Source organism: Euleptes europaea, chromosome 7 (genome assembly GCF_029931775.1).
Source record: "Euleptes europaea isolate rEulEur1 chromosome 7, rEulEur1.hap1, whole genome shotgun sequence".
Classification (NCBI taxonomy): domain Eukaryota; kingdom Metazoa; phylum Chordata; class Lepidosauria; order Squamata; family Sphaerodactylidae; genus Euleptes; species Euleptes europaea.
The window spans coordinates 101819445-101839878 of NC_079318.1; the positions used below are offsets into that span (position 1 = coordinate 101819445).

Consider the following 20434-nt stretch of genomic DNA (forward strand, 5'->3'; position numbering starts at 1 on the left):
TGGGTGGGCTGGTGTGGATCCTGAGCCAGGTTTGCTCCTCTGGCCTGACCCCTCCCAGCGTTTGGAAGCGCTTCGCGTCTTGGGCCCGCTGGGAGCATCTGTGTGCTCTCTCTGCACGGTCATTCCCAAAGAAGCCAGGGTGGGCGCAGCAGAATGGCCGCTCTGAGCTTTCGGAGAGGGGGGTGGTCTCTGAACCACGCATGGCTTGGCATTCTGGCGAGCTTCCCCGGGGGCTGTCCTTGTGGTCCTCACCATCTTTGTTGCCCTCCCCTGGACACGTCCCAGCTTGTCTACATCCTTGCGGTGCCCAAAACTGAACACATTACTCTTAATAATAATACTCTTAATAATAGCCATTGTCAGCAGGCAGATTCTTTGTTTACTGTTACAATGGAGGAATCTAACTTTGCTCTTCGGTGTAGGACAGCCTTTGGGGCGAGGCGCTGGGTGGCTCCCCTCAGCCTTCATCAGATTTAATGGTCTCCCTGTTGCAGGGCCTCAGTGTGGTTTCCAGTAGATCCAGTACCTGATCAATGATCCTATTCAAAAACAAACTCAATGGTACTGCCTCTGGCTGCTGGCGGCACCACCCCCTCCACCGGCCCCTCGCAGCCATGCCCCCCAGTCCCCCTAGATCCAGCCCTGGCTCTCAGAGGTCAGGCAACTGGAATTTCTTACCTGTCTTGTCGCTGAGGCAGCAGCTATGAAGGCCTGGGGGTGAGAAGAAGCCTCCTCACCTACCCACACACCTCCATGGCCTGCCAACTCTTCTGCCCTCATTGAACTTGTGGAGAAAAATCTCTCTTATCTCCATGTGGGCCTAATCTGAGGATACAAGTATCTGCAGGTGATCCCATGTGTGACTATTAGAATATATGGTTGTATTTTACTATTATTTACATTGTAAGACACCTGAGTTCGATCCCGACAGAAGTCGGTTTCAGGTAGCCGGCTCAAGGTTGACTCAGCCTTCCATGCTTCTGAGGTGGGTAAAAGGAAGTACCCACCCCGTAAACCTAGTCTGCCTAGTAAATGTCGGGATGTGACGTCACCCCATGGGTCAGTAATGACCTGGTGTTTGAACACCTTTTTAAGACACCTTGAGTACTCGTAAGCTAGAAAGGCAGCTAATAAATGTTTTGAATGAATGAATGAATGAATGAATGAATGGAGATTCCACCTTCCAACGCAGCCATTTTATCCAGGGGAACTGATCTCTGTTGTCTGGGGATCAGAGGTAATCCCAAGAGATCTCCAGGCCTTACCTGGAGGTTGGCAACCCTAGCAGCAACCCCTGTCTCCTCCCATGCCATGTGCCGCTCTCTTAGCAAACAACCAGCTGATCAGGGAATTATTTGGGCATGGGAGTGATAACACCCTTCCCACAGACACCTTTGTCATTCACAGTGTGGTTTCCCTCCCTTCATTTTTCTCCTCCTCCAGGACATTCCTATGTGTGTGTGTGTGTTTGTATAGGATCCCGCTCCATGAATTCCACATTTAGTCCAGGGGCCTCCATTGTCCTCTGGCTCGGGGAGTGGAGTGAGGGGCCTTTTAGGGAATCCAAGAAAGACCGACGGATCTACAGGCTGCTCTTCTCACGCAGACACACAAATTGCAAGGGAAAAGAATAGCGGTGTGGAAGATGTAAGACCCAAAGATCCTGCCCATTCTCTCTCGTGTAGCTGAAAAGGCTTTTATGTTGAGAGCTCCCCCCCCCCAAAGGAGCTGAGCTGGGCTAATGTTGTGTTTTATGCATGTCTGTGTGTGTATGGGGGGGGTCCTTCCTCCCCCTTCCAAGCTAGCCTTAAAAGGCCCGTAGATCTGGGAAGTTATGTGGGGGGGGGGCTCCACTGAGGTCATCTTCCTCCCCCTTCTCCACTGAGCCAGCGGCTTTGTGTGGCCTCTGCTGATTCAGCCTGGAAGGAAAGAAAGGCATCCCCCCCCCCCGCAGTCTGGGTTCTGGCCAAGGAGAGGTACAACAGAGGCCGGGCCGGGCGTCCAGCTGCCCGCAGGGAGGAAGCCCGTCCTTGGGTGGGAATCTTCGATGGTGGCAGAGTGATGGGGGGTCATCCATACAGCTGGGGGGCTCAGGAAGAGGCTTTTCTGGAACACCTCATCGGGCTGAATGTTCAGTATGTAACAGAAAAAAAGGGAGAGGGGATCAACGCTGTTTGGGGGCAGGGTGGAACCCCCCTGCCCCCCGCCATTCTGCGTTTGTAATCGAGCAAGAGGTGGCGTGGAAATATCATAACTACATAAATAAATGTCCCAAATAAATAATTGTGCTTCTCCCTGTCAGGGGTGATGGTCACAGGGCGGGGGGCAAAACCAGCTTTGAAAAGTGTGGGAACAAAGGGGGGGCAGAAGCATTCTTCCTTTGCGAATATCCACGGGGACAGTCAGTCGGACTGGACAAGAGACACAGAAGTCCCTTGTAAGGCAAAGTACAAGCACAAAGCCCGAACCATGCATGTGCTGAGCGGGCCAGCCCGTCTGGCCTGGTGGTGCAGAGCCCTGGGCTCTGGGGGACTGGGACTTGGGAGCAGCCTGGTGTGACATTGCGGTTGCAAAGGGGGATCCGGGTTGGCCTGCCAGGTCACAATAAAGGAGACGTTCAGCAGCACCTTCAAGACAAACAACATCCCTTCCCCCCCCCCCAGTATGCGCTTTATTGGGTTGCACATAGCCCCCTTGGTCAGGTGGATATGTGACGGGGAAAGGGAGGGGCTGTGGCTCAGTTTGTAGTAGAGCATCTGCTTGGCATGCAGAAGGTCCCAGGTTCAATCCCCAGTGGCACCTCCAGTTGAAGAGACTAGGCAAGTAGGTGATGGGAAAGACCTCTGCCCTGAGACCCTGGAGAGCCATGGAGAGGGGCCGTGGCTCAGTGGTAGAGCATCTGCTTGGCATGCAGAAAGTCCCAGGTTCCATCCCCAGCAGCATCTCCAGTTAAAGGGACTAGGCAAGTCGGTGATGTGAAAGACCTCTTCCTGAGACCCTGGAGAGCCGCTGCCGATCTGAGTAGACAATACCGGACTTGATGGACCAACGGGGGTCTGATTCAGTAGAAGGCAGCTTCATGCGTTCATGTGTCCTGGGGAATTTCTATGGGACAGGTTGGGGGAGGAGTCCATTCTTGGTATGACTGATACTTGCCTGATGAGGCCAAGTCTCACACAATAAGGCTGCCAGCCTGTGGTGCCAGCCAAAGCCGAAGAGGTGGGCCACCTGGCCAAGGCACATAAAGCCAGGCACTGAGGGCTTCCTTGGGAGGTGGTAAACTCTCCTTCCCTGGAGGTTTTGAAGCAGAGGCTAGATGGCCATCTGTCAGCAATGCTGATTCTGTGACCTTGGGCAGATCATGAGAGGGAGGGCATCTTGGCCATCTTCTGAGCATGGAGTAGGGGTCACTGGGGGTGGGACGGGAGGTAGTTGTGAATTTCCTGCATTGTGCAGGCTGGGGGTTGGACTAGATGACCCTGGTGGTCCCTTCCAAGTCTATGATTCTCTGAATTCTGTAAGATCCCCAGGTCCCACCTGGAGGCTGGTATCCCTATGACCCCATGTTTGGAGACAGCCTTTCTTTCCCTGGGGGGGCCTTGATCCCCCCACACCACCATGCTTGTGCCTCTCCAGGCATGTTCAGGGGCCAGTGACTCTGCCGATCCTCCCACTTTCCCTGCCTGGTGTGACTCAGCAACCAGTTCCCAAAAAGGCCCCGCTGATGGGTGTCCTGGAATGCCACGTCGTGGTCTGCCAATGCAATGCCCAGGCCAGGCACGTGCCGCAAGCACAGATGTGGCTGCGGCTGCTGCCGTCCACATGGGCAGTCCTGGGCTTGGGGGGGGGGCAGGTGCCTGCCTTTCCCTGGAGCACCCACGCCGAAGGAGCGGCAGGCGGGAGCTACGGCGGACCTTGGCGGCTGAGGCCTCTTTCTGCCGCTGCTGTGGGGCACTCTGGCTCAGGCAGAGGAAGTTCCCCCTCGAGCCTCAGCATGGGGTGGGCGCAGGCAGTGCCAATGCAAGCCTGGCCGCTCTCTCTCTGCTCCTGAAAATACTCCTGGGCCTGGGGACACGATTGCATCAGCTGGGCGCGTGTTCCCAGTCCTCGCTCAGCTGTGCTTTCCAGCCCTGGCAGGCAGACGTCCCGTCCACGGCTGGTGCAGTCCTTCAAAGGAAGGGCCTTGGGGCCTGGGGAGAGCATCCTCTTTTCGTGCAGAGGGGGACCCCCATCCCATCCCCAGGAGCCTCTCCAGTTCAAGCGCCAGGTAGTCAGTGATGTGGAAGCCCTTCGCCCTCAGCCGGTCAGCGCAGATGGTCCTGAACGCCAGCACCCGGGGCCCCAACCCACGACAAGCTGGTGTGAGGCTTGTCCAGCGGCCCCCTCCCCCTTTCCCTTGCCAGTCCTTCAATGAACAGGAGACTTTTTTCTCTCATCCCTTGTTTCTCCCTTGCAACACCCCTGTGAGGTAGGGTAGGCTGAAAGTGATCGGCCCAAGGTCTCTCATGGAGCTTTATAGCTGAGTAGGGATTTGAACCTGGGGCTCCCCAGGCCTAGTTTTGCACTCTAACCACTAAGCCAGGCTGCCTGTCCGCAACCGACCACCAGACCTGCAGGCAGGATCCCCCCACTCCAGAACTGTCAAGCAGAACCAGGAAGACTTTGTGCAGCAGACTGCCGTGCTTACTCGTGTGCAATCCAATCCTCCTGCAGACTTATAGCTAGCAGCAGGGAGACGCTGCAGGAAGAAGAGTCTGGGGGCAGGGGGCCACCCCAGGGCCAGGCTCTGAGGCCCCTCTGCTCTTCCCCTGGCCCATTGTGGATGAGTAGGGGTGCCTGGATGGGGGGGGGGTGCGATTTCAAACCAGAAAGGACTTGGGGGTGACCAGTCGGGGTTGGATCCTGGCTGCGGGCTTATTTCTCCCCACATCGCACACCTTTTTAACTACCCAAAGATAAGCAAAGTGGCCAAGCATTCTTGCAACCTGAAAATCAGAGGAAGAGGCTGAGGGCTGTAGAGGGACGGGGCATCCATCACTTCATCAGCTTTGAAAGGAGGCATAGCGGCAGGCATCCGGCAGTCTCGCTTGCCCGGCAGGCGGGGGCAAGGAGACGGGAAACTTCAGAAGAAGTTGGGAGGATGCACAGAAACCCCCCCCCACACACACACACCCACACACCTGTAGCCTTTCTCAGCACATCAGTGGCCCGCTCTTTCGTAACTGCCTGCTTTCACACACTTCTGCTGCACTTGGAACAGGGGACGGGTCTCAATCATAGCTCAGATTTTCAAAAAAGCAACACAGGATTTAATCCTGCAACTCGGTTATCTTAATGGTGGGCCTTTCCCCCGGGGCACACAGCCTGACCTTGAGGAAAGCCACCCAGGAAAGCCTCCACATTAGCAGACAGGCTGTGCAGGACCCAACACCCACCCACCCCATGCAACAGCGTGATGTAGTGGTTAAGAGCAGTGGTTTGGAGCGGTGGACTCTGATCTGGAGAACCGGTTCTGATATCCTCTCCTCCACATTAGCGGCGGAGGCTAATCTGGTGAACTGGATTTGTTTCCCCGCTCCTACACACGAAGCCAGCTGGGTGACCTTGGGCTAGTCACAGCTCTCTCTGCCCCACCTACCTCACAGGGTGTCTGTTGTGGGGAGGGGAAGGTGATCATAAGGCAGTTTGATTCTTCCTTAAGTGGTAGAAAAAGTCGGCATATAAAAACCAACTCTTCTACTTCTGCCTGTCCGAGGAGGCAAAACGGAGCCGGAGGGCCCGGGGGTCGGATTCACTCCCAGGCGGCTTCATAAGTTCCTGTTTCTTTCCATGGTGAGTGGAGAACCGCCCTGCAAAGGGCCGTGGGGCGAGCTGTGGGAGGAGGCAGCCGGAGGTGCCGCTCTCCTTTCAAGGGTCCCAGCGGAGTAGGCAGGGTTGCCACTGGCTGGCTGGGTGGGTGCAGTTCTGCTTCATTTCAGTGGGTTCGAGCAGGCGGGTTGTCCTCCGGGGGCTTAGGGGACAATAACCTCCTCTTCAACGAGGGGCCGTGGCTCAGTGGTGAAGCCTCTGCTTGGCATGCAGAAGGTCCCAGGTTCAATCCCCGGCATCTCCAATTAAAGGGACTAGGCAAGTACCCTGCCTGAGACCCTGCAAAGCTGCTGCCGGTCTGAGTAGACAATACTGACTTTGATGGACCCAGGAGGGTCTGATTCAGTAGAAGGCGGCTTCAGGTGTTCATCTGTTCAACTAGCCTGGCAGCAGACAAGGCCTTTGAAACCCCCAATCCCTCCCCCAACAAAATGCATGAAAAACCACTGGCAGCATTGCACAGAGGCCTACAATTTTTAATTTTTTTTAATGTATTTTGTAAAATGAGCACACGCACACACAAAGAAAAAGAAGAAGTGGATTAGGATGTCTGTAAAGTTTTCCTGAAGGGTGTTGGTTAGGAGGGAGATGGGGGAGGGTCGTCTTCCTATTCAATTCATTGCTGAGGACTTTCATACTTCTCTGGAGCCCCCCCCCCCCCAATTCGCTGGCGGGGCATGCCGGAGGGCCCTGCCTGTCCGCCCACGGCCACTGGCATGGAGGCCAGCGCTCCTCCGCCACAGAAGGGGCATTTCAAGCTCCCCCTGTGAGGCGAGGAGGGCGGGCATGAGAGGTGGTGCACCCTTCCGATGGACAAGGGCAACGGGCACCCAGCAAAAGGGGCACAGCTTCACCCTCTTCTGGGGTGGGGGTCACTCTTGGCTTCCCTCAGCCTCTTCCCTCTCCTGCCCTCTGCCTGAGGGGGAAGCAGTCCTGACGCGCGCGCCCCCTTCACTCCTCGCCTGACACGGTTTCCAAGTTCTCCTTCTTTCCTGCCGACAGGACGATAAGTTCCCACCAAGACAAGTGTGTGCGTGTGAGTTTTGGGTCTGTCTCTGCTGGGAAGGGCTGTGGCTCAGTGGAAGAGCCTCTGCTTGGCATGCAGAAGGTCCCCGGTTTCATCCCCGTTCAATGGACCAGGCAGGGATGATGTGAAGGACCCTTCTTTGCCTGAGAGCCTGGAGAGCCGCTGCCCCTCTGAGTAGACAAGGCTGACCTGGATGGGCACAGGAGGGTCTGGTTCAGGACACGGCACCTGCATGCCATCATGTGGAGGACCAGCAACCTGCTCCCCAGAGGCCACACCTGGACACACACGCCGCACACCCCGGTGACCGGCAGGCGGGGGAGAGGGCCGTGTGTGGTTTGGCCCTCTGGGCCAGGAGGCCAGGAGGCTCCAGAGAGGCAGCTGCTCTTCCGAAATGGACTAGCCCGGCAGCTCCGTGGTCTGGTCCATTTCTCCATGTGGCTGACAGTTCAGGAGCTCAAAAGCCCTTTTCATGGACCATCTGAAGGGCTGCTGAGCCGGCCTCCAAGCACTGGAAACTGAGGCTGGACCGGCCCTCTTTGCCCTGCCTGCTGCCTCCTGCCAGTGTTTCAGGCAGCACTGCTAAAGGATGTAGGCAGGGAGTGGAAAGGTTTTGGGTGCCGGCATAAAAGCTCAGCAGAGACTAGCTCACCCCCCCCCCCAAGTGCTCTGAATGGGCAGATCTCCCCCCACCCCCGGGCATGGCCAGCTGCAGAAGGTAACTGCAGGCTTCCGCCAGCGTGTGCTCTGAAGAGAAAGGGCTGCCTCGAGGGAAAGACAAAAGCCCCAGCCCTTGATTCTATCTCACTAGTTCCTCGAAGGTGCTGACCTTCAACGCTCATTTAACATCTTTTTTTTAAGGGCCAGCGTAGAGTGGAAGTATTGAAAAAGGCAAATATTCTGCTCCTTCCCTGGAGGTTTTTAAGCAGAGGCTAGATGGCCATCTGTCAGCAATGCTGATTCTACGGCCTTAGGCAGATCATGAAAGGGAGGGCACCTTGGCCATCTTCTGGGCACGGAGTAGGGGGTCACTGGGAGTGGGGGTGGGAAGGTAGTTGTGAATTTTCTGCGTTGTGCAGGGGGTTGGACTAGATGACCCTGGTGGTCCCTTCCAACTCTAGGATTCTATGATTCTGTCTACACGGTGTTGTTGATTGTCGATATGACTGCCTATTTTAAAATTTCAAATGGGAAAAGGGAATTTTGGTGGGGGGGAGGGAATAGTGTGGAGGTTAAAAGGAATGAAGCCGCGATAATGCCCCAAACAGACATTTCAGTTGTCTTCTGGAGACCATAACTCTTCTTCACCTTCTGGTCGGAACGTCAGGTGTTGGCTGGACTCCAGGTGGAGAATGTCTTCTCCAAAATGCGGTGGGATGGAAACGGTCTCTATCTCAGCCTCCTTTCCTTTCACGTGAGCAGACTGCAGGATGTTAGCAAACAAGCTCTTGTCCACATCCAGCCCCTCCTGCCCTCGGTGTTCCAGTGAAATGTCCTTGTGGATTTCGGAACAGATTTCTCCAGTTTTGGATGCCTCTTCATTAGTCCGTGGTGGATTTTGGTTCAGGGTCTCCAGCATGGACAGGTCATCTGCGTCCTCTCTGTCGAAGTGCTGACTGATAGCAACCTCCTCGATTAGTTCTTCCCTGGAAGAGCCCACATCATACACCCTGTTGCCAGAATGAAGGTCCCCGATGCCGTTCAGTATCTCAGTGGTGAAATGTGGCAGGCTTGAATCCTGCGGCAGCCCATTGCCAATATTTTCAACCCAATGATCAGATCCTGTTGGGTCTTTGGCATTGGGGGAGGGGGCATTTAGGGTCTCTGTAAAAACCTGGGATCTACCTACGTCAGGTAAGGCAAGAGAGCTGCCATTACTCTCTGCCTCGGGGGGGACATGGGGGTCTCCCCAGGCCACCAGCTGCTCCACCTCAACCGTTTGTTCAGAAGCCTTGATAACTTCTTGGTTAAACTCCAGGGCTTGTTCTACGATCTCCAGGATATCAGAGGCTTTCAAACCGTCTATGGGGAGACTTGCTTCTGCCTTTGGTGAAGGTTCTGTAAAATCCATACCACTAGAATCAATTTCAGCCAAGTCTGTTTCTTGGGTGGGATCTTCTCTTCCACAGCTTTCCAGATCAGAGATTGGCTGGGATTCATGGGCGCCGAGCAAACTCTCATCCTCATAGTACACCTGACCTTCAGGTTCCGCAGGGTCTTCCTGGCCATCTGGAGTCTGCTCCTCTTCCAACACAATTTCTCCCAGGTCAGCAACACTGGTCAGAGGAGAAACCTTATGAGAACCTTCAGACACTACATTATTGGGGTCACTACATTCCAAAGGGCTGTCATTTCCCCCCCAGACCTGTTCCTGATCGTAGCTGGAATCAGGCTGATCTGCTTGGAATATATTGTCTCTTTCTATCTCCCAAACAAAATCTGTACTACAGGTTTCCTCATGGGTCATTTCTCCACACGCGGCTTCTTTTCTTGCACCACTTCCACGTTTCAAGGTTTCCTTGGGCTGCTCATCAAATTCTGCATCCAGTGGGGGAAAATATGCTTCTGTGATGGGCGTTACAGGTTCCCCAGAGTGCAGGTCTTCTTCGTTATTTCTGACGAGGTCCAGAGTTTCAGTCTTAGCTTCTTCTAAATCTTTTGAAACAGGAAGCTCCTCTGAGTTGGGGGGAACCTGTTTGGGAGCAGATTCTCCTTCCTTCTCTACATCCTCCAGTACCTTGGCATCATCCCCTTCTGTTTGGGAACCATACAGACACGCTTCCTCCAACTCTTGCTCCGTAACCTCCACAGAACGGGTACTATCTTTGGTTAAAAGGGATGTCCCTGATGCCTCTTTGTTCTCTGGAAGCAGGAGGTCCTTCCCAGTCACAGCTAACATCTTCTCATCATACAAATGCAAGGGCGTGTTATCAGGCAAAGTTTCCTCTAGTTTAATACGTTTACTGCTTTCGAACTCCTTTTCAATCCCTTCTGTTTCACAGGCAGCATTTGGGGAAACCTCTAAGGATTCCAGGGAAACCTCAGACCCTGAATAATCACTTTGCAAGTGATGGTCACTTTCAGAAGACATATCCAAGTCCCCGGGGCCACTGTAGGACTCCGCTTCAAATCCATTGGTAGCGTTGCTCGGCACTCCTGAAGGAACCTCCAGTGCTCCAATGCTGGTTTCGTGGAGCGGTGAACATTGGTTTCGGTAGGCTTCTTCTCTCTCAGCAGTAAAAGTCTGTTCTTCTTCCTGTGGGGACTCAGTCATGAACGCCTGTTGGACTTCAGGATTCTCTTTCTCCTGCAAATCACTCGTACTAACAGAGCCCGCTGCTGCTGCCTCCATCTCCTCAGTCTCCGCTGCTTCTGACCCTGTTATCAAAACTTCTCTTTTCATCATATCACTTTCAGGAGAAGCCATGGTGACCTCTTCTTCCTGTTGATCTGCTGGGAGGTCTCGTTGACACGCCTCTACTGTTTCCTCTTCTAGACCTCCTTTGGTGGTGACCTCTTCTCCCTGCTGTTCCGCTGGGAGGTCTCCTTGGCATGCCTCTACTGTTTCTTCTCCTTGCTCTCCTTTGGTGGTGACCTCTTCATCTTGCTGTTCTGCTGGGAGGTCTCCTTGATACGCCTCTACTGTTTCTTCTCCTTGCCCTCCTTTCGTGGTGATCTCTTCTTCCTGCTGTTCCACTGGGAGGTCTCCTTGATATGCCTGTACTGTTTCTTCTCCTTGCCCTCCTTTGGTGGTGACCTCTTCTTCCTGCTGTTCCACTGGGAGGTCTCCTTGGCATGCCTCTACTGTTTCTTCTCCTTGCTCTCCTTTGGTGGTGACCTCTTCATCTTGCTGTTCTGCTGGGAGGTCTCCTTGATACGCCTCTACTGTTTCTTCTCCTTGCCCTCCTTTCGTGGTGACCTCTTCTTCCTGCTGTTCCACTGGGAGGTCTCCTTGGCATGCCTCTACTGTTTCTTCTCCTTGCTCTCCTTTGGTGGTGACCTCTTCATCTTGCCGTTCTGCTGGGAGGTCTCGATACGCCTCTACTGTTTTTTCTCCTTGCCCTCCTTTCATGGTGACCTCTTCTTCCTGCTGTTCCGCTGGGAGGTCTCCTTGATACGCCTCTACTGTTTCCTCTTCTTGCCCTCCTTTCATGGTCCTTTCTTCCTGCTGCTCCACTGGGAGGTCTCCTTGACATGCCTCTACTGTTTCCTCTCCTTGTTCTCCTTTGGTGGTGACCTCTTCTTCCTCCATCCACTGGTCCACTGGGAGGTCTCCTTGACTCCCCTTTTCTGCTTCCTCTCCTTGCTCTCCTTTGGAAGTCTCCTTCCTTGGAACACTCTCCACATTCTCCTTCTGCAAGACAGTTTCTTGCTCGCAAGTCACATCTTGCAAGGTGGCCATTTCTTCCTTCTCCATGGTGTCTTCCTTGCCCAAAGCATCCTCTTCTTCCAGGAGACCTTCGTGCCCCATAATATCCTGCTGTGGCTCCCAAATGTGCTCTTCCTTGGTACCTGCCTCCTCCGTGGCCCTGGGTTCAGCTGACGAGATGTTTGTTGTGTGTTCATCTCTCAAGACAGCCTCTTCAATACTTGAGGTCTCAGGTTCTAAGTCCACCTCTTTCCCCTCTTCCTCCTGCAAGGCAGGAAATGGTGCTTGTTCCTCAGGAGTTTCCTGCTCTACTCCAAGAAAGTGATGCTCTTGGTGACCTTCTGCAGAATAAAACGAGCGGCTTACTGGTGACAAAGTTTCGACTGCAAAATCTTCTGTCTGAAGAAACTCACTGTCCAGCATCTCTGCCTGGAAGTCACCTTCTTCACTCTCCCGCGAAGGACTCGAAAGGGCTCTCCGCTCCTCGTCCTCGGAGAGGTGCAGGGCTTCTGTGCTCACTACCTCAAGGTCTTCTGCCCCTCCATAGGCCTCCTCCACGTCTGTTCCGATGGTGCTGGCCTGGTCCTCAGGACAGCTTGGGCCCGGCTCTGAGCGGTCCTGGTCCCCACTGAAAGGGGCAGCCGCATTGGTGTCCCGTTGACTTGCTGATTCGGTGCACGTGGAGCCCTCCTCCGACTCCTCCCTCTGAACAAGAGTCTGGGGGTCAGGGAGCTGCTCGTTGCCCCCCTCAGTCTGCTCTGATGTGCTCCTGATGTTGCAACAGTCAACGTCTTCAGCGACTGGAATGCCAAATACAAAGTCCTCTTTGTTGCGCTGGGTGGGAGGACTCCTCTCTTCCTCTAGAGACTCTGTTTCTTGCGGAGAGGACGGTTCTACAACCCGAGACACCCACAAGCCCGCTTCTGGGCCACTGTGAGCCTCACTGCAGTACTCAGAGCCGTTGATGTCCTCCGGCCGATCTGCTGAGTGACGGTCTTCCGTCCGGCGTTTGTGAAGCTCCGGCGTGGCCTCCCCCAATGCTGCTGTGCTTGGAGAAATGGCCGCCCCGTTTTCCTCTTCCAGGGACAAAGACTCACCGAAAGGAGTGCCGTTTGGGGATTTGGCCACATTGAGCAAGCCGGCCTCGAAGCGGACGTCTCCCCCTGGAACGTCCTGTAGTGCGCTTTCCAAGGCTTCTGTGACCAGCAGGGAGGGATCAGGCCCGTAGTGCGCGGCGGTCTTCCAAGGGGGCTCTTCACCGGGCTGGTTCTCCTCCTCCTCCTCTTCCTCATGAAGCTCCGCCTTCTTCCCCGACTCCTCCGTTTTCATCTGGGCTGAAATTTCATCTCCATCTTCTGGACGGCGACTTTGCCCGGCATTTGAGCTGGACTCTCCCAAGACGTTTGAAACCGTGGGACTGATGGAGCTGAAAAGCGGGGGCGATTCACGGACGAATGACTGGGAAACGGTTCCAGCTTCGGTGGCCGTCACCACCTCGTTTCGCGGGGAGGAACCTAACTCAAAGGCAGCGGAGTCAATGAAAGCAGGGACATCCACCCCCTCAAAAGCCTTTGTGGATTGGGACCGAAGGATTGTGTTGGCTTTCTGGAACCCGCACACCACAGGGCTCCTACTACTCTTGGGGAGCACAGCGGCCATGTTGACTGTGAAGGAGCCATTTTGTTTCCTGGGGGGCTGAGGGGTCACACCTCCCTTCAAGAAGGTGGCAGAGCTCAGCCTGGGGTCTGGGGAACTCAGGGACCCTCTTTCCAGAGACAGTCCTTGGCGTTTGCTGGCAATTGCTTCCGATTTGCTATCTGCAGGAGGCACAAAGAAGGAAAACAGGAACATCAGTCACTACGATAGTTATTGTCACATCAGGAATTTCTCTTCAAAGCACATTTGATCAAGGCCACGAAGGTGTCAGGCACATAACTATGACCTCACCTTTATGCGAAACAATACATTTTTAGCAAAAGGAGGCCCCCCGGGGGTTCCCATTTCTATGCAGACAATTTCCTTTATCCAGCACAGACATTTTGTTGTAGTTGGCATGCAATGGCCTGGACAGGAGAAGAAGAAGAGCTGGTTTTTATATGCCGACTTTCTCTACCACTTAAGGGAGACCCAAATCGGCTTACAATCACCTTCCCTTCCCCACCACAGACACCCTGTGAGGTAGGTGGGGCTGAGAGAGCTCTAACAGAGCTGTAACTTGTCCAAGGTCACCCAACTGGGATTGTGTGGAGGAGTGGGGAATCAAACCCGGTTCTTTAGATCAGAGTCCACCGCTCCAAACCACTGCTCTTAACCACGACACCACGCTGGCTCTCTGGAGGGGCAGAAAGAGGGCAGGCAGCAACTCCCGCGAAGTGGGTGACTTTCTTCATAGTTCCATACTGAAAGCCAGGACCCCCCCTCCTCCCCCTTTCCGCTGGACTGGTGCCACAGCTGGGGGAAATGCAAGCCTGGTGGCTCCTGAAAGAACAGAGGTAATTTGGAATTTCCTGCATTGTGCAGGGGGTTAGACTAGATGACCCTGGTGGTCCCTTCCAACTCTATGATTCTATTTATTCCAGGCATCCGGGGCAGTTAGCTCTGACGCATGACAGCTTGTGCTGGAGTAAATGTTGCTAGGCTTGAAGGTGTTGCTGGACTTCCGTTTTAGTTTGCTACAGCAGACGGACGTGGCTGGAATGGCCGTGGCTGGCCCCGTGAGCCCTTCCCACCCTCAAGAGGAAGACCCCGCTACCCCGTCCTCCCTGCTTCTGAACTTACCTCGGAGGCCGATGGCCAGTTTGTGGTCTGCCGGCATCTGTAGCCGTGTACTCTCTGCTTCCAAAAGAGTCCTGAAAGGCAGAATTGGAGGGTGGGTGAACATATGAGGCTGCCATGCACTGAATCAGACCCCCCCTTGGTCCATCAACGTCAGTATTGTCTGCTCAGACTGGCAGCGGCTCTCCAGGGTCTCAGGTGGAGAAAGGTCTTTCCCGTCACCAATGGCCATGCAGTCAACCAGATGCTCTGCCACTGAGCCACGGCCCCTCCCCTGGCTGCTCAGTCTGGGCGTGCCACTGTCATACCTTCTCCTGTGCACTTCGGAGCTACGCAGAACAAAACTCCAAAGCAGGGCCAGTTCTTCAGACACCCAGGAGAGTGGGGTAGGCCACAGCAGGGGCTCGATGGCAGGAGCCCAGGAGAGACTAGCGTCTTGCTTGCTTGACCAAAGCCCCACTTGGAAGCACAACCATTTCCCACTCAGACTGGAACTGCAAACGGGGTCTATCTGGACTGTCTGCAGATTCTCCAGCCTGCCGAGCTCTGGGTGTGTGTGTGGGGGGGGGGAGGAGGTAGTTGGGAATTTCCTGCATTGTGCAGGGGGTTGGACTAGATGACCCTGCTGGTCCCTTCCAACTCGATGGTTCTGTGATTCTATGTGGCCCCCTTACTCCACTGCCTGCTTGGGAAGGGCCCCAACGGTGCTGTCCTGCAAACAGACGCTGCTTCCTCTCAAGCAAGCGGTTTGGTCTGCTGCTGCGGATTTCTGACCTGTTGCCCCCACCGTGTGGAATGGCCCCCTCCCGCCCTGGCTCCCAGCTCCCTTGGCCCAAGGCGATGATTTCTTGGAGGGCATTTGGCCAGTTTCTGTCGGGGAACCCTTTGCTGGTGCAACTTTTGTGGGTTGGAGTTGTGGTTCCAGTTCCCCTCTTGTTGTTCTACCCTGCGATCCCTGGCAGAGTTATTCCAGTCTCAGCCCACTGAATGGAGTAACTTTTCCTAGGCTCGCCCCATTTGTCTTCGGCACTGGTGCAGTGGCGTTTTTGATTGTTAACGGCTGCAAGCTACCCTGGGCTCGAAAACAAACCCTCTGCCATGTAGGAGAAAAGCCCTCCATTCCTGAGCGTGGGGCCGACCCTCTGCCCCCTCCCGATGACATCATGCCCAGCCTCGGTTGCCCCTCTCCCCCAAGCAGGGCCCCCATTCTCATGCTAATCTTGGAGACCTTCTCTCCCACCCCCTTCCACCCCGCCTGCTTTTGTCTGGAGCCATCTGGAGAGAGGAGGGGGAAGGCGAGTAAGAGGAGGGCTGTGGGAACACGGAGGTTCCCGTGGGATGCTCTCTGGGGAGGGGGGAGAGGAGAACCCCCACCAGATTAGGGAGGGAGGGGGAGACTTGCAGTGGGCCGAGAAGTTGCCCGTTTTCGCAAAGCCCCCTCCTTCATTCAAATGACTTTGGGGGAGACTGCCTGGGACAGGCAATGCCTGGGCAAAGGCAGCATCTCCAGGGCCCTGCTTCCTCTTGGGTCAGGGGTGGCACCCAGGGAGAAAACAGATGCTTTGGAGGGTGGACTCTAGGGCACTGTACCTCACTGAGGTCCCCCCCCCCCCGGCTCCACCTCCAAATCCCCAGGATTTCCCCAACCTGGCTCTGGCAAGCATACCCCTCCATTCCCCACCGGTGGCCAAGGGGTGACCTGGGAAGCCCAGCTGGGGGTCCGGTGGGCTTGCAGAGTGCCGGAGCTGGGAGGGGGGCTGGGCCCTGGGAGGGGGATTGCCAGCCAGGAGGGCGCCCTCACCTGTACGTGGCCACTTCCAGGCTGAGGGACATCTTCAGGTGCATCAGCTGCCGCCGGTCTTCCAAGACTTGGGCGATCTGGACGGCCAGCGCCCGCTTCTCCTCCTCCAGCCCCTCCATGGCCAGCTGTGGAGGGAGAGCACAAGAGGCCACCCGTCAGAGGCAGCTGACCGATGACCAAGAGCGAGGCCCCTTCCCCCCCCCCCCAGGGCCCCAAGAGGCTGGCCGGGAGAGGGGGTGGCCTGGCACGGACAGGCCGCAAGCAGCCCCCCCAGGCTTCCACCTGCCTCGGCGGGAGTGCCCCATGGGTGCCGCTGCTCGGATTCGTGGCTGGTCTGCACAGGGATCTGGGGAATCCCCAACGGGGCAGCCGATGCGGATGGCTCAGTTTAAAATGCTCAGTCCTCCTGCTTTTTTCCATTCAACTCAAGAGCTAGCAAAGTCCACCTCACTGTGCACCGCAACTAAACAAATCTTTTGCCACAGGCCTGTCAGCGTGCTGCCTCTAGGATGCGAGTGCCAGGGGCCCTTTGCACTGTGACCTTGCGACCCCCCCCACCCTTAAATAGTCTGCGGCTGCCCAAGAGCCTGGCTGATGGCCAAAAACGGCCCTGTAAGCAGCAGAGCTTTGGCCCTGACCACTGTGCTGAATGAGTCCCTTCCCCCCCTCTGGCCGCCTGTGTTTGCCCAGGGGGGCCCTCAAGCCTCCAGACCGGCAGGCGGACGGCTGTCCATGGCACGGAGGGGCCCTCCGGCTTTCTCCTCTGGCTGGCTGGCCCTCATTCGCACAACCCGCCTGGGCGCTGCCTTGGAGGGAATCCTGCCGCGGCCCCAAGCCCTGCGTCCATTCTGCGGGAGTCCGTCCAGGGCAGCTCCTCAGTGCCGGCCAGGCCAGGAGGGCTCCTGGGTGGTGAGGAGGGGGAGGGGACACTGGCCTGCGTCTGAGCCAAAGAAGGCTCTGAGCCACACAACCCCAGCCTGGCTGGAAAATCGGGGGGGGGGGAGGCTTTGAAAGAGAAGCAGGTACCCGGCACGCCCTTTGGATCGGGCTCAGTCGTTCCTTAAGGGCAGGCCTCAGAGGGTGGCAGTTGGGGGACGGTTGTCATCGGTGTAGTAAAGGGGTCGGACTAGGACCCAGGAAATCCCAGTTCTAATCCCCACTGGTGCCATGGAAGCTCACTGAGTGACCTTGGGCCAGTCACAGGCTCTCAGTCTAACCTACCTTACAAGGTTGTTGTAAGGGTAAAACGGAGGAGAGTAGAATGATGTAAGCGAATAAGATTACAGTTATTGCACGTATCACCTTGCTTTTACTGCGCTTGCTTGTCCATTTGCAATCCGCTCGGCAGTGTTCATGGTTTGTCTTGCCTGAGAGGGTTGTCTCTTTGTCATGCTTCCCTATTGCAGAATCCTAGTCCTATTGCATTGCTTATTGGATGCCTTGAGCCATGTGACTGAACTTTTTAAAAATATTTGATATTCCGCCTTCAGAAAAGCAGGCGATAAATGCAGTAAATTCGCGAGGAGCAGTCCGCTCCGTGCCAGAAAGGCAGCGGGCCAAGAGGTCCATTCAGCCCCTGGCTGCCCCAGAGCCGCTGACCTGGGCTTCGGGAAGGAAGAGCAGAAGCCACCAGACAGCACAAGACTTTGGAGCAGTAAAGACCAATATTTCCCTGGGAGCCCCATTAAGACTCCCCCCCACCCCACACAAGCCTTTTTTCATGTTGGAGCACCAGCTGAGTCAGCCTGCATCAGTCCAGCCCAACAGGGCTTTGAGATCCGTGTGCAGAATGAATCCTCTTGCCCAGCGGCTGGCATCAGCATCAGCCTCCTTTTGCTCTAGGGCAGATCCAAGCTGCAAAGGGGAGTTGTGGATTCCCTACATTGTTCAGGGGGTTGGGCTAGATGACCCTAGTGGAACCTTCCAACTCTGTGATCCTGTGATTCTAAGGGAGGGACAGACAGACACCCCTCTGAAGTTGGGACTACTTAAATCACGAACCCACTGAAATCCTCTCACTTCGCTAAAGGCAGATCACCCTGCGTGAAAATTAGTGCGGAAATAAAAACACACATGTGCCATATATCGTGTGGCTGGGCAGGGAGAGTTTTCTGTCTCTTGCGATCGACCGTGCTCTGCGGAAACGACAAGCCCCGTTCCTTTTTACTGAGTGGCGCTGAACACCGGTCGGGCCTCTTGCTCTCCATCCTCCCCTATTTTATGCTCACAACAACCCTGTGAGATCGGTGAGACCGAGCAAGAGTGACCAGCCCAAAGTGGGAAGCCAAAGGTAGACAAAGGCTCTGCCCACAACGCCCCACGGGCTGTTCCTCTGCATTTGGCTTAGAAAGAGGGCAAACCCTTCTTCTCTGACTGGATCAGAGTGCAAAACTTGGGAGGGGGCTTCCGTTACAGGAGGGTAGGATTTTAGCTGAACATGAGGAGAAGCTCCCCATCGTGGAGAGCGGCTCTGCAGAGGAACCCATTCCCTTGGGGCGGGGCAGGCTCTGCCTCGCTGGAGGTCTTGAAGCAGAGGCTGGAGAGCCATCCCACAGGGATCCCTTTGGATTCCTGGGGGGCGGGAGTCTCTCTCCCAGCAGTGGGGTTCTGCCATGTGCTCCAGCCCCCCCTCCCTGCTCGTGACCAAGTCCTATGAAGAAAGGTTGAAGGAGCTGGGTATGCTTAGCCTGCAGAGGAGAAGACTGAGGGGGTGACATGATAACCATCTTCAAGTACTTGAAGGGCTGTCATACAGAGGATGGTGCCGAGTTGTTTTCTGTTGCCCCAGGAGGTCAGACCAGAACCAATGGGTCGAAATTAAATCAAAAGAGTTTCTGTCTAGACATCAGGAAGGATTTTCTAACAGTTAGAGCGGTTCCTCAGTGGAACAGGCTTCCTCGGGAGGTGGTAAGCTCTTCCTCCCTGGAGGTTTTTAAGCAGAGGCTAGATGGCCATCTGTCAGCAATGCTGATTCTATGACCTTAGGCAGATGGTGAGAAGGAGGGCATCTTGGCCATCTTCTAGTCACTAGGGGTTGGGGGGGGGGGAGGTAGTTGTGAATTTCCTGCATTGTGCAGGTGGTTGGACTAGATGACCCTGGTGGTCCCTTCCAACTCTTTGATTCTATGATCCTCGGAGACCCCACCATGTGCCTCTCTCGGCCCCCTGTTCTCCGCCTGGCTCTGCACTCCCCCCCCCCACTTCGGTCAAACCCCTGACCCACCTGGAGCTTCTCCGCCTCCCCTTGCTGGTGCTGCCACTGCTGGGCAAGGCGTTCCTCCAGCGCCTCCTTCCGCACCTTGAGGCCGGCCAGCTCTCTCTCCAGGAGCTGCAGTTGCAGCTGGCTCTGCCGGTTGCCCTCGGTGGCCTTCCAGAGGTTCTCCTTCGCCTCACCAAAGGAGGCCTCCAGCTGGGAGACCTCTGTCTTGTAGGTCTCCACAGCCCCCCGCCAGATGTTGGCGAGTCTCTTGGCATAGTCCTCCACCCCCACCAGCTGGAAGGGCGCAGGTGTGCCGTGGACGCTCTCCAGGCTCCAGGAGAAGCCGGCCACCTCCCGGTCCAGCTGCGCCCTCTCCTCCTCGTGGGCTTCAGCCAGCGCTTCGATCTCCTTCTCCAGCTGGGCGGCTCTTTCCCTCAGCCAGATGTGGCTCCTCTTCTCCTCCTCCAGCTCCTTCTTGCTCGAGGAGAGGAGCTTCTTGGCTTCCTCCCGGGCGGCCCGCTCCTTCTGACACCTGCTCTTGACCAGCTGGACCTCCTCGTGCAGGCTGGCTCGGGCCAGCTCGGCCGCGTGCTTCTCCTGGAAGGCCTGGTCCAGGGTGGCCCTCAAGGCGGCCACCTCCTCCTCGTACTTGCCCCGCCAAGAGCCCTCCGGCGGACCCCCTCGCAATTGGTGGATCTCAGACCTCAGCCCCTCGTTTTCTTCCTCCAGGAACTTCACTCTGGCCAGGTAGGCCTCCAGGCGCTTGTTGAGGTCCCACATCTGGAGGGATTCCTCCCCCAAGGGCCTGGCTTCCAGGAAATTCTCCATGCTCAGCCTTGTCTGGGAACGGAGTCCGACGCAGAGTGGGGGCAGGCGGTGCGAGGGGGGTGTGCTTGCCAGTGGAGCAGCCGGCGAGGAGTGAGCGAGCCAGTCCCCCGTCCGGGCGCCTCTGCACGGCTATTCATGCCTAGGGGGAGGCTCTTCGGAGAGGCAGCTGGCCTTAACCCTTTGCTCGGCCCACTGGGAAGGGGGGGATAGAGCCTGGGCCAGCAGCAACCCGTTATGGTGAATGAATGAGAGAGCTGCAGCCCCTCCACCCATGGGACAAAGAGTGCAATCCCCCCCCCCAGCCTTCTCTGCCGCAGATGGGACGGGACCGTCAATCCCCAGACCCAGAGGGGTCAGAGGCCAGGGAGCGCCCATGCTTCCTTGGGAGAGGCAGCGCAGCAGTAAAGGGGAGGCAGATGAGCCAGCCCCGCCGCCGCGCCGGGCACTTTCGCCCGCAGGTGGCCGCGGGAGGGCTGGGGGGGGGGGTCTCTCCAACGGAGCAAGGGCGCCCTCTGGCGGCCACGAGGGAGGGAGGGAGGGAGGGAGGGAGGGGGCGGCCGGGCAGAA

The 20434-nt window shown here is 56.2% G+C and overlaps 2 protein-coding genes across 4 annotated transcripts in view; one reads left to right on the forward strand and one right to left on the reverse strand.

Moving 5' to 3' along the window:
• The window catches only part of CRABP2 (cellular retinoic acid binding protein 2), a 202271-nt gene that overhangs the window by 68786 nt on the left and 113051 nt on the right, over positions 1–20434 (forward strand). The gene's annotated exons all lie outside the window — the stretch shown is intronic.
• Positions 8169–19874, reverse strand: NES (nestin). Its single transcript, XM_056853565.1, has 4 exons — positions 19064–19874; positions 15841–15965; positions 14043–14113; positions 8169–13081 (listed from the first exon to the last, which is right to left on the reverse strand). The coding sequence occupies exons 1-4, from the start codon at positions 19865–19867 to the stop codon at positions 8169–8171; spliced, it is 5913 nt and encodes a 1970-aa protein (XP_056709543.1). The 5' UTR covers positions 19868–19874.

Excerpts from the sequence above, each read along its gene's own strand:
- NES (XM_056853565.1), bottom strand. The coding sequence starts at position 19,867 with ATGGAGAATTTCCTGGAAGCCAGGCCCTTGGGGGAGGAATCCCTCCAG. Across the intron at positions 14,114-15,840 it reads CTGGAAGTGGCCACGTACAG|GACTCTTTTGGAAGCAGAGA; the intron begins GTGAGGGCGCCC and ends TCTGCCTTTCAG. Across the intron at positions 13,082-14,042 it reads ACTGGCCATCGGCCTCCGAG|ATAGCAAATCGGAAGCAATT; the intron begins GTAAGTTCAGAA and ends TGCCTCCTGCAG.